Genomic DNA, 13,207 nt, shown 5'->3' with positions numbered 1-13,207 from the left:
GGCTGAAGGGAGACTTTTCTTGGTGGTCTTAATGGCCAATCCACCCCATAAGGTCCAAGCCACTTTCAGATTGTCTCCTGAACTTGAGAGAACTACAGAACTCCAGGATCTCGACTGTGGACCAATAGAGTATCCAAAGATGCATTCCGCTGGAGTTATGGCTGCATTGGAAGTGTATCTCCCTCTTCAGTGGACTATTAAGTCAAAGACATTCAAACTTTAAAGGGATTTGGAACTGGACCAGATTTGCTCAATCAATAAAACAACACACTGCATTCCTCGGTAAGGTATGGTCTCACCCCCTAGATGTTTAGAACTCCTTGGACTTTGGGGTAGGGCAGAGAAAGGGAGAATTGTTTTCACGCCTCCTCCTTTTCCTTCTGGGACATATTTGTTTCCTTGTGTACAATGTTTGCAGCTAGATGAGAGGCAGAGACTTTTGCAGATGCCTGGCCTATCTTTCCAGGAGAAAGTTTTCCATTCTGGAGAAGAGCCACCGTTATATCAGGCAGAAGCAGAGACTTTGCTGCATTGAAGAGCTCCAGCCCGGCTTTCATCCAAACTACACACGCTCTGGAATGATGCAGACCTTTCTTACAGTCTTGGCCACCTTCATAGCTGCAGGTGAGGAGTTTGAAGACTTTGCAAGGGGGGAGTTTTTGGAAACTCTGTGTGCGTGTGCGTGCGTGTGTTGTTTCCGAAAGGCCAATATCTCCATGAGTATGTGTGACTGCCAAATATACCCTGTTCAAAAAATGTGACTGGATGTGAGCCGATCACTCGGTCATTTGGGCTCATGCTGAGCAGTTGTTCAAACCGGATTGTCTCAGGCCCTACCAAAACTGCAAAGGTCCTTCTGGGGGCAAGATATTAAGACCGCATCATCAGCATAGAGCAACAAAGCTACATGAATGGTACTGAGGACTCCAGAGGAGTCCAAATTGTCCTTTTCTACAGGATAGATCTTATCAAACACTTTCTCCCTTGATTCTTCTGGTGTTTCTCCCACACCTCTAACTTAGAGGTATCTTGTCTACTACTGTAAAGTGTATGGTCAGTAAAGGCATCGAGCAATCACATTTTTGCAGTAAACTTTATAGAATGCAACTGCATTGGGTGGGGCTGACCTCCTGTTCCAGTCTCTCCTTTCTAAATCTTCATGGAGAGCCCCCCAGTTCGTATGGAAGGAACCTCTCTGGAGGGTATCCTGTGACTTTCCCCCAGAAAGCATTGTTGTTCCACCTTCTGTGTCTAGGCATTAATTTCCCCTTCTGGTTCTGAGCTTGGACATAAAAAAGATGTCTCCTAAAGCTGCCAGGTGCAACAACTTGCACTCTACCTCTGAGCACCTGACCCAGCCACTGAGATCCATGCAATGGTCACCTCCAGGGTGGACTTTTGTAAGCCACTTTATACAAGGCTGCCCTTGGAGCTGCTCTGGAAACCTCAGCTAGTCTAGAATGTGGCCAGGAAATCAGAATCCAAAACATGCTGGCCTCCCTATTGAAGAATTTTACCTGAGAACATCTAAAGAAAATCTGTCTAATCACAGGCCAAGCCTCCCCCCCCATAAGATTCTAATCTTAATGACAGATGGCTTTTAACTTAAATGAACTTAATTTTAAAACTTTAAAGGGGGCCCGTCTCTTCCTGGGGAGTCCGATCGCACACCGGCTCCCCATAAAATCGGCTCCTCTCATGCGCATCCCCTGCTGTGACAAAAAAAACAAGCAACATTAATTTTTTTTAACAATAAAGTATGCATAGGGAACGGGAGGGTGGGTGACTTGCCCAAACGGCTGGCAGAGAGGCAGGAAAGCCACAAGCAGCATCTCTCCTAGACGCTCCTGGCTCCAGCTCCCTGCGCCGAGCGCGCCATGGCTGGCAGCGTGCCCATCAGCCGCAGCGTCTCGTCCCACCTGCCCTCCGCCCCGCCAAACGGCAGCACGGGCAAGTCCGCGCCGCTCATTATTATTGTTATCCATATGTCTTTGCCTAGAATTCGCTTGTTGTTGCTTTATGTACGTCAAATCATATGCCAATAAAGGTATCTGAATCTACCCATCCTGAGTGAACAAAAGGCTATAAGAATAAAATTCTCATTATCATATGTTCTACATTTCATTCAGTTCTCGTTTCTACTTTTTCCTGCTCTTAGGCGAGTCTTTGTCGTGTGAAAGTTGTTTCGGATTGGGCCAAACCTGTAAGGGGCCTTTGGAGGAGTGTGCTTTTTATGAAGACATCTGTGGTATCACCCAGATAAAAACCTCAGGAGGTAAGTCCAAAAATTGCCACCAGAGTCCAGTGAAGATCAGGCAAGATCAGAAGTATCTGGGTGGCAGGTTAACATGGACAGTATCTGGGTGGCAGGTTAACATGGATAGAGAGGTTGTCGAGAGGCATTTAGCTGCACTGGTTGAGTTCAAATCCCCTGGTCCGGATGAAATGCACCCGAGAGGTCAAAGAACTTTCCAGAGAACTTGCACAGCCCTTGTCCATCATCTTCGGAACCTCTTTAAGGACTGGAGATGTCCCGGAGGACTGGACGAGAGCAAATGTTATTCCGATCTTCAAAAAAGGGAGGAAGGATGACCCAGGAAACTACAGACCAGTGAGTCTGACCTCTGTTGTGGGGAAGATAATGGAGCAGATATTAAAGGGAGCGATCTGCAAACATCTGGAGGACAATTTGGTGATCCAAGGAAGTCAGCATGGATTTGTCTCCAACAGGTCCTGCCAGACCAACCTGGTTTCCTTTTTTGACCAAGTAACAGGTTTGCTGGATCGGGGAAATTCGGTTGATGTAATTTACTTGGATTTTAGTAAAGCTTTTGACAAGGTTCCCCATGATGTTCTGATGGATAAATTGAAGGACTGCAATCTGGATTTTCAGATAGTCAGGTGGATAGGGAATTGATTAGAGAACCGCACTCAAAGAGTTGTTGTCAATGGTGTTTCATCAGACTGGAGAGAGGTGAGTAGCGGGGTACCTCAGGGCTCGGTGCTTGGCCTGGTACTTTTTAACATATTTATTAATGATCTAGATGAGGGGGTGGAGGGACTACTCATCAAGTTTGCAGATGACACCAAATTGGGAGGACTGGCAAATACTCCGGAAAATAGATACAGAGTTCAACGAGATCTGAACACAATGGAAAAATGGGCAAATGAGAACAAGATGCAATTTAATAATGATAAGTGTAAAGTTCTGCATCTGGGTCAGATGAAGATAGGTTGAGGGACTTGGGAATGTTCAGCCTGGAGAAAAGGAGGTTGAGAGGGGACATGATAGCCCTCTTTAAGTATTTGAAAGGTTGTCACTTGGAGGAGGGCAGGATGCTGTTTCTGTTGGCTGCAGAGGAGAGGACATGCAGTAATGGGTTTAAACTTCAAGTACAACGATATAGGCTAGATATCAGGAAAAAAAATTTCACAGTCAGAGTAGTTCAGCAGTGGAATAGGCTGCTTAAGGAGGTGGTGAGCTCCCCCTCACTGGCAGTCTTCAAGCAAAGGTTGGATACACACTTTTCTTGGATGCTTTAGGATGCTTAGGGCTAATCCTGCGTTGAGCAGGGGGTTGGACTAGATGGCCTGTATGGCCCCTTCCAACTCTATGATTCTATGATTCTATGAAGTTACAGATTATAGTAGTTGTGGGGTTTCTGGGCTCTGCGGACATGGTCTGGTAGTTGTAGTCCCTGATGCTTCACCAGTACCTGTGACTGATATCTTCACAGCGTTGGGACTTTTGGTCTTGGCTTACATTTGTTAGTCAGAGTTTGTGGATGAGGCACACATCCAGACTCACAATGCTTTGAGGCCTTACATGGTCTGGGACCCGCGTACCTGTGGGACCATCTCTCCCCTTATATCCCCCGAAAAGCTCTTTGCCCTGCGAATACAAATCTGCTGGTTGTCCCCAGCCCCAGAGAAGTATGACTGGCTTCATGGAATGAGTGCTGTTGGAGATTCAGGCCCTGAAGTGCTGTTGGAGATTCAGAGATTCTGATGTTTCAAAGGACCTGCTCTTCCACCAGGCATTTTGTTGAGGCCAGGGTTGTACTCTATCTGGAAGGGGCCCCCTGCCTGACTCCCTGCTCAGGCTCTGCCTGAGCACTTCCCTGTCATCTATAACCAGGCCAATTAGTTTATTTGTTGGGGTGACTAAAGTATTTTAAATGGGAGTTTTAAGATTTTATGGTTTTTATTGTAAAGTTTTTATGTTGTTAGCCAACCTGAGGCTTTTTGGGGATAGGGGCGACCTAGAAAACTAACGACATTTTAAAAAAAGAAAGAAAAGGAAGAAGCTTTACTGGAAAGATCATTTACAAATATATAGCATATCCATCTGCTTCAGTCTCCTTACTGAAGGAAAGTAAAAAAGCTTAGAGAGTAGTTTAAAAAGCAGTACATTACAAGCCTCTATTGCTAGGCTGTAGGCAGGACTACATCCCACACATCAGCTAGACTAATAGTGTTTGCTCCTTGTTTCAGCAAAAGCACATGGAGCTTCTCTTTTTCTTCCTGAAGAAAGAGGAAGTGTGTGGGAGCCCACCTTAAACAAAGAAATCCCCCAGAGCCTGTGCTTGCAGCTTCTTCACTGCAACCTCACCACTTGATGCCACTAGTGAGCACACAGACACAGCTTAGCTGTTTTAACAGTTTAACAACAGTCCTTCAGGGCCAACTTCACCAAATTACTTGTTGATAACAATTCCAGCAAATGGCAAGATGAGAATCATTCTGTCTCTTTGACATGTAGAGACTCCCATCTTGCGACGTCCTACCTCTGAAGATGCCAGCCACAGTTACTGGTGAAATACCAGAGACTGAAATTATCAGACCATAACCACACAACCTGGAAAACCCACAACAACCAGTTGACTCCAGGCGTGAAAACCTTCAACAATTCAGTTACAGGTTCCTATTCGAGGGAATCACAAATGACTGGAGTTTTGATCTGGGGGCCCACCTTATCTGAGCATCCCAGGGTTATAATTAAGATAAGGACATTGGTCTTTGGTTGGAATCAGCAGAGTTGGGTTGGCGAGATTACCATTTACCACTATCTTATAACTGTGGGATATTGTGATCAATGTTATTGTTCTTTTGATGGGATTTTATGGGATACTAGTACTTAAGCCTGCTGTACCCTAAATACAGCAGGTGCTAGGAGCCCTCCTTGGGGTGCCCCGCTCCCAGCCACGAAGCCCTCTCCCGGCCCCTCCTGCCCTAGGCTCCTGGCATCAAGGCCGGGAAAGGAGCTGAGCCATCGTGTCCACGATGCGCCGGCCCAGCTCTCCCCAGCCCCCTCCCCCACAGGGTCCCGGCTCCTGGCCCCGGCTGGAACCCTCCTGGTCCCGGCCAGCTCCCGGGAGGCTGCAGGTCTTTGGGGCTGGCCAAGGGACAGAGCTGCTGCGTTTGTGATGTGGCAGGGCTGTCCCCTTGCCAGGGGCAAAGCCCCCCCTCCACCCTGCCTCCACCAGGTTGCCCCGGCTAGGCGCCTACCTGTCATAGCGCCGGACAGTCTGGTAATGGTGGCAGTGGGGGGAAGGTGGCCGACATTGGGGGATGGGCGTGTCGGGAGGTGCTTTGTGCCTCCTGACTTGTCTGGCTGGAGCGCCTGCCAAATGGGCCCTCCGCTTGTCAGTCCCTGGGGGGGAGGAAGGGGTTAATGGGTGCCCTTCCCCATCCTGGTCTGGGTCCACCCCAAGAGCCCTTAATGTTTTATTTATACCACTCTCACGGAGTGGTTAAAGATACTGTTTTATGGTTTTATTCTGTAAGCCACCTCGAGGCGACATTGTTGTGAGAGGTGGAGTATAAATTTTAAAACAAACAAATAAATAAATACCACCAAGGGATGTTCTAACACTTGCCAAGGGGCAGGAAACCCAGCCCTCTGTAGAGTACCTGGCTGCCCACGTGACTATTTGGTGGGATACTCGTCATGGTAGAGTGCTGTGCTACAAGGAAAGATATGTGTGATATGAAAGAATTCAGATGGGACTTTTGACAATAAACCAGCCTGAATAGAATCCCTATGGACATCCCCAGAATCTGAGGGACAGCAAGGTTTGGTAGCACAACACCCTGAAGGAGCACAGATGATGCCCCAGCATCCTGAGCTCAAGGAATTTAGGCCTATAAATCTGGGCATGATGGACTCGGGATGAAACAAGTTGGCATGGTCCATTGTAGGATTGTGGAAAACTGGCCAGGCTTTCCAGATATTCTATTTTTTGGGGTGGGGCATCATCTGAGCGTGGAATTGGGGTAATTGTGGGTGGGCAGGTAGTTGTGATTTTCCTGTATTCTGCAGGGGGTTGGTCTAGGTGACCCTGGCGGTCCCTTCCAATTCTATTATTCTATGATTCTAAAAGCTAATGTGCATATACACAGGTACGTGACTGGAAAATCCTGCTGGAGGAAGTAAAGGGGACCTCCTCCCATTTCAAATACTTCCTTTCCTTCCCTCTGACTTGTTCAGTCAGATTTCCCCCCCCCCCTAATTCTTCAGAGAATGGCCCATTAGTTTTCTTCTCTCCAGCTACACCAGACAGTCTTCTACCTCCCCTCTTACCAATACAGTTGTTTTCTTATTCATTAAATTTGTTTTGTTCTTGAACAGTGTGTACTCAGCTTCCATGCATTTTTAGACTCTGCCAATACTCTGATGCTCACACAGGATGCTGGGCTGGGTGGCCGGGGGTTGTTTGTCCCAAGATAGTCTCTCTTCATTCAAGTTTTCTTCATTCCAGTGTTCAAGATGGAGGCAGTTGTCAAATCTTGTTTCCATTCAAGAGACTGCAAAAAATCAATCGAGTCTATTGATTTTGGCATCACAGGACAACTGTTGACCAGACTTACTTGCTGCACAGGAAAGGAGTGTGACCTCGTTCCCCCCTGTAAGTCACTGCTTCTGTTGTTGTTGTTGTTAGGTGCAAAGTCATGTCCGACCCATCGCGACCCCATGGACAATGATCTTCCAGGCCTTCCTGTCCTCTACCATTCCCCGGAGTCCATTTAAGTTTGCACCTACTGCTTCAGTGACTCCATCCAGCCACCTCATTCTCTGTCATCCCCTTCTTCTTTTGCCCTCAGTTGCTCTCAGCATTAGGCTCTTCTCTAGGGAGTCCTTCCTTCTCATGAGGCGGCCAAAGTAGTTGAGTTTCATCTTCAGGATCTGGCCTTCTAAGGAGCAGTCCGGGCTGATCTCCTCTAGGACTGACCGGTTTGTTCACCTTTCCAATCCTGTGGCCAGTGTTGAGTTTTCCAAATTTGCTGGCATATTGAGTGTAGCACTTTTACTGCATCTTTTAATATTTTGAATAGTTCAACTGGAATGCTGTCACCACCACTAGCTTTATTGTTGCTCAGACTTCCTAAGGCCCATTTGACTTCACATTCCAGGATGTCTGGCTCCAGGTCAGTAACTACCCCACTGTGGTTATCAGGGATGTTAAGCTATTTGTAAAGTCACTGCTGTATCCCTCTTTAATCCAAGAAGATTAAGATCTAATGGGCAAATTTTGCTCCAGATCCCCCAGCCCAAAGAGATTAAAAAGAGCGGCTGCAAGTAAAACGCGGCCAGCAGTTGATGCCACAGAGGGCTTGGCCATGAACAGGAAGAAGTGCAGCCGGCACGGGCCTGTTGCTATATGCACCTCGCTGGGCGCGCATGGCAGCGACACAAGAGGCAGGGCGGAGGCACCTTTATAGGTGCCACGTGCCTCAGAGTCGGCCTCTTTGCCTCACTCATCACCTGCACAGCTTCCCTCCCGCCCATGTTATTCTTGTTTGTTGATGATTGTGTTTCAGTTTTGTTTTCTGTCACAGCGGCAGTTTAGGGGGCACAGAAATGAGCTGAGGCAGGACCCAGTCTGTGCACTGGATCCTTGCTGGAGAGAGATGTCTCTTAAGACAGGGGTAGTCAACCTGTGGTCCTCCAGATGCTAATGGACTACAATTCCCATAGAGCCCCTGCCAGCATTTGCTGGCAGGGGCTCTATGGGAATTGTAGTCCATGGACATCTGGAGGACCACAGGTTGACTACCTCTGTCTTAAGAGACTGGCAGAAGTGAGCGCGGCTGTCCTAGCTGGGGCAGACCAGGGACTGTGTGCCAGGGAGTGAGTGAGGCCAAATGAAGTGGGCACCCATTGGTCATCATGTCTCAATGCCTCCTTGCAGTGAGGTTCCAGGAGGTAGGGACTGACCTTCTCGGCTGGCAAAGGAGGGATCCCAATGGCTACTGGAGCCCTAATTGAGCAGCAGCTGGTCGGATGCAAAACTGGTACTCATTTTCCATGCCATGCCATCCCTCATTGGCGTGAGGGACATCTCAATAAAAGCTGTGGCCTTATTATTGCCAAAAATAAAATAAGAGTCATATCTTCCTTTGCTGGATGCCCTTCAGTCAACTGGCCTTTTCAGATGTGGCCCCTGTCTTTTGGAGTGCTCTGAGATGGCAACAAACACCTTTATTGGCCTATAAAATATTTACCAAATATGTAATAAAACAAATCAAGATGGAATCAGTCAGGTATTAAGTTCCTGGAGCCAAATAGCTAATTGCAAAAATGTTGCTATTCGTTATATCACGATTGGAAAGAAGAAGAGATATCTTACAGTTATTGGAGTAACCATTTCATTTAATTAGAAGAGCATGGAGGGTTTTGGCTGGAGAGCATCATATCATATATAAGGCAGAATAGGAAAACTTGTTGCATAGCTTCTATACAGCCTTTTTTGCATGGACAGCGTCTGTGCATGTCTGGGATTTTCAGGAATCTCCTGGCCATCACAGCTCATGGTAGGATATGCAGAGCCAGTAAGATGAAGCTGTTCCCCCAGGCATGTGGTTGAGGCCTAGAAATATCATCAGAAATTCTGGCCACTCAACAATCTAATAAATACCTGTAAGCTACCAGGAGTGTGGGTTATGTGCCTCTCTTTCAGTAGAGAACAGAAGGTGGCCCTTCTGGAATGGTTAGACTTTTAACTTAATTATTTAGGAACGTATATATCATTTTATTGCCTATTGTAACGATTGTTGTGAGCCACCCTGAGCTCTCAGGGAAAGGCAGCATACACATTCCAAAAATAGGTACCGTATTTGCCGGGTTATAAGACGACTGGGCGTATAAGACGAACCCCCAACATTTCCACTCAAAATACAGTACTATGGGCCACTATGGGCAGCTATGTCTATCCCAGCTGAAGTGCACCCGGCGTATAAGACGACCCCCCCCCCCCACTTGGAGGCATGTTTTCCAGGGGGAAAAAGTAGTCTTATACGTCAGCAAATACTGTAAATGAATAAATCGAATCCTACCCGTTCAAGTCTCTAAAATGAAACCCAAGCATTTATCTCCTCTTGCCTTTTGCTGTGTGCTCTGATTAATTCCATAGAACTCACAGAAGTGAAGGAATTTCTTGTTGAAACAACAACAGATGGAAGAACTTAGAAAACCTCTGCTGGAGCCAATGGAGAGCTTTCCTAAGTAGAAGCTGCCAGCCCTCTGCTGGGAGTAAAAAGCTTGAGACGATCAGACTTGAATCTGGAGTTTCTAGTTCAGGGTCTCTGAATTCAGCTTTTACGGGTTTTATGCCAGTCCTGGCCAATCGAGAGGCTTTATGGGTCCTGGCTGCTAAAACTGTGGGTTCAAGAAAGCCAGGACCACTAAGAGTTCAGCCAGCTCTTTATTGTGATCTCAGCATGATGTTATAAGAGGCAAAACTGAACTGAGAAAAACCCGTCAACAACCCCCTACTTATATACAAATACAAAACAAAGGATCTCTCCACCCAGTAACCTCATTGGTCCTAAGTGGAGACCTCTCATTGGTCGTTAACTCTGACATTTCATTTTCAGGACCGCAGGAATCTTTGTTTCCTCTTGGCTGTTCTTACGGTCCCCAGCTTGGATCTCAGGATCTGTTCCTCTGCATATAAAACACTGCCCATCACAAGAACAGATACTGAATTAATATTCCATTTTTCATGATGGTTGTGAGGCCAGAAAACAGTAATACGAAGTTTCCAGCCACAGCCTCAGAGGTTGTGCAAAAGTACATTTTCAAAGGTGTTGGAGTAATACTGCCCCCAGATGGATGAGGCCTGAATACTTTGTTTTTGATGTAAATCAGTGGTTCTCAACCTTCCTAATGCTGCAACCTTTTTATACAGTTCCTCATATTGTGGTGACCCGCAACCATAAAGTTATGCAAGGGTTCTTTCACTGAAATTAAACCAAAACTCACCAATAGCATGAAGATCCCTTGTTCATGATTGTATATAAATTGTTTTTTTTTTCCGGGGTTTCTCAGTTCAGTTCTGCCTCTTGTCCCACCATGCCGATGCCGCTCTATTCCGCTGCTACAGACAGACTAATGCTCTATCTCGATCTACCCCGCAAGGCTGTTGTGTAGATGGCGCCCCCTCCCAGCCAAGCTGTTTGCCCTGCTGCGACCCTTGTGAAATGGCTGGTCAACCCCCAAAGGGGTCTCAACCCCCCAGGTTGAGAACCACTGACATAAAGGAAGGGAGAGGCTGCTGTGGTCAGTAAATGGGCAGAGACCATAGGAGGCATCTAAAAGGCCCCCGGTTCAATCCCCAGTCAGTAAATATTTATGGTTGCCAGTGCCAGTTTGTGACATTTCTGGAACTTTGGATCGATGGCCAATGGTAGATGACTGAGCTTGGAGAGGGATCTCAATGGGGCATAATTCCATACTGTCCACTAATCAAAGCTACCCTTGTTATTCCGGGTACTGGTTTCTGCAATCTGGAGATCAAGAGGAATTGGCAGTCAACCAACCTAAGACTGAGCTTACACTTCTCTCTTTTGTTCAGGGCCGCCCATCAACACCACCCCCAATGGGAAGAAGTGTCCCGCTTGCTATGCTGTGAACAGCCTTGAGTGCGAAGGTGTGGTTGCAGATTGCACAGGAGACCACATCCATTGTGCTGAGCTCAGAGCAACTGGAACCTTTGGTAAAGTAGCATACAAGCATGTGCATATACTTTAGTGCTTGAAATTATATAATTCCATGGTTGGGTATACATCTAGCTCAGCCTTTCTCAACGTTTTTTACTGGTGAGAGGCTCCTAAAACATTATTTAGGCTTCGAGAAACCCCAGAAGTGGCATGATTGGGCAGAATATGTATGGAAAGCAGAACGGTGTAAAAGCCCACCTAAGACCCCTCCCCTTCCCATCCCCTCCGGGCCCATCACAGGTCCCTCAGGTATCGCCCTGGTCATTCCCAGACCCAGGGAAGCATGCCTGGTGTCAACCAGGGCCAGGGCCTTTTCAGTCCTGGCCAACCTGGTGGAATGAGCTCCCAGGTGAGCTGCGGGCCCTGCGGAAGCTGTAGGCATTCCACAGGGCCTGCAAAATGGAGCTCTTCCGCCAGGTCTATGGTTGAGGCTGGAGGGGCAGAGAGGAAGATCAACGGGGCTACTCTGGTGTTAAGTAACAATTTGTGTTATTTGACCCTCCTTCCTTCATAGGTAGGGATGGGTGGTGGGTGGTATTTTGCCATGTTATCTCTTTTAGTGTGATTTTGTTTCCATTTTTATGGGATTTTTAATGGATGTTGTAACCCACCACGAGCCAACCTTGGGAGTGGCAGGGAATAAATCAATATCAATATCAATATCAATATCACTGGCCATTTTTGGATAGGTGGGCAGGTCAACATGACAATACATCATCATATCACTGGATAAATGCTTAACATGTTTTAAAAAAAATGTTTTAAAAATGAATTAACTCCCACCCATTCGAGAAACCCTTCCAGGGTAATCAAGGATCCTCAGGGTTTCATGAAACCCGGGTTGAGAAAGCCTGATCTGGCTGATCCCCTCTTGCCTATTGCTGCCCATGCTTGGCTAGTAGGAATCCACTGGGTATTGAGTCTGCCATGAAAACGCTAGAGGGCGTCACCCCAAGGGTCAAACATGACCCGGTGCTTGCACAGCGGATACCTTTACCTTTATGTCTGTCTATATATGTAACTTCTTTGTGAAGGCCTTGGGCTAATGCAATAAAATCTATCTACTACAGCTCTCCCATGAAAATATTGGATAGAAAGGGTTGGAAGTCAAAGGACACTTGCAGTTCTAATTATGCCTGCTATCTCCCCGCAGAAAATTGGACTGTGCCCTTTGTCCTGAAGTGTTGTACCAATCATGATTTCTGCCAAGATGTCCAAGCAGTTCCCGCACCGGGTTTCTTCACCATTGACCACTGTCTACTGTCCTCTGGACCTCCTATCACCATTCCAGCACCACCTCGATGTTTCTTCCAAACTGTTCTTGTGCTTCTTCTGCTGAAGGTTCTTCTTTAATTTACTCCAGAGAAGAGAGATGGATGTTGCTTGAGTGATCCCATCTTCTACCAAATACAGAACATTATTCTCAGGATGCGCAGTAGTGATCTCACCATTTAAATACACCCCCTCTTTTTTGGATAGTGGGTTATTACTGCTCTGCAAACCTGTCAGTTTATACCAGGGGTAATCAAACTGCGGCCCTCCAGATGTCCATGGACTACAATTCCCAGGAGCCCCTGCCAGCGAATGCTGGCAGGGGCTCCTGGGAATTGTAGTCCATGGACATCTGGAGGGCCGCAGTTTGACTACCCCTGGTTTATACAGACATTTTGGTCTTAACCTTTATGGCTTCATGCGGGCTGGGACCCACATACCTGAAGGACCGCCTATCGCCCTATGCCCCCCGCAGGGCCTTGCACTCTGCAGGTGAAAACTTGATGGTCATTTCCGGCCCTAGGGAAGCATGCCTAGCCTCTACCAGGGCCAGGGCCTTTTCAGTCCTGGCCCCCACCTGGTGGAATGAGCTCCCGGGTGAGCTGCAGGTCCTGCGGGATCTTTTGGCGTTCCGCAGGTCCTGCAAAATGGAGCTCTTCTGCCAGGTCCATGGTTGAGGCTGGGGTCGGCGAGGTACACCGATGGCTCCCACCCAGGCTTCTAGTACATCATTGACCTTCTTCTCCTCTGCCCCCCTTAGCAATGGGGGTAGGAAGGGGATCTTTTTTTTTTTGCTGCCGCCATGTTGTGATGGATTTTAAGTCTTTTAATGGGAGTTTTCATGGGGTTTTTAAGACAATGTGACCCGCCACGAGCCGCTTAAGGAGTGGCGGGAAATAAATTGAAAAATAAAATAAAATAAAATTTCCCTAAC

General features: G+C 47.2%; 1 protein-coding gene across 1 annotated transcript; it reads left to right on the top strand.

Moving 5' to 3' along the window:
* Positions 1-425: 425 nt before the first annotated feature.
* On the top strand, positions 426-12,537 carry LOC143837042 (phospholipase A2 inhibitor NAI-like). Its single transcript, XM_077336462.1, has 5 exons — positions 426-624; positions 2,159-2,275; positions 6,762-6,908; positions 10,857-10,997; positions 12,155-12,537. The coding sequence occupies exons 1-5, from the start codon at positions 579-581 to the stop codon at positions 12,352-12,354; spliced, it is 651 nt and encodes a 216-aa protein (XP_077192577.1). The 5' UTR covers positions 426-578; the 3' UTR covers positions 12,355-12,537.
* Positions 12,538-13,207: the final 670 nt, after the last annotated feature.

Source organism: Paroedura picta, chromosome 5 (genome assembly GCF_049243985.1).
Source record: "Paroedura picta isolate Pp20150507F chromosome 5, Ppicta_v3.0, whole genome shotgun sequence".
NCBI lineage: Eukaryota > Metazoa > Chordata > Lepidosauria > Squamata > Gekkonidae > Paroedura > Paroedura picta.
The sequence above is the reverse complement of the archived record's forward strand: the minus strand, read 5'-3'. Positions and strand labels throughout refer to the sequence as shown.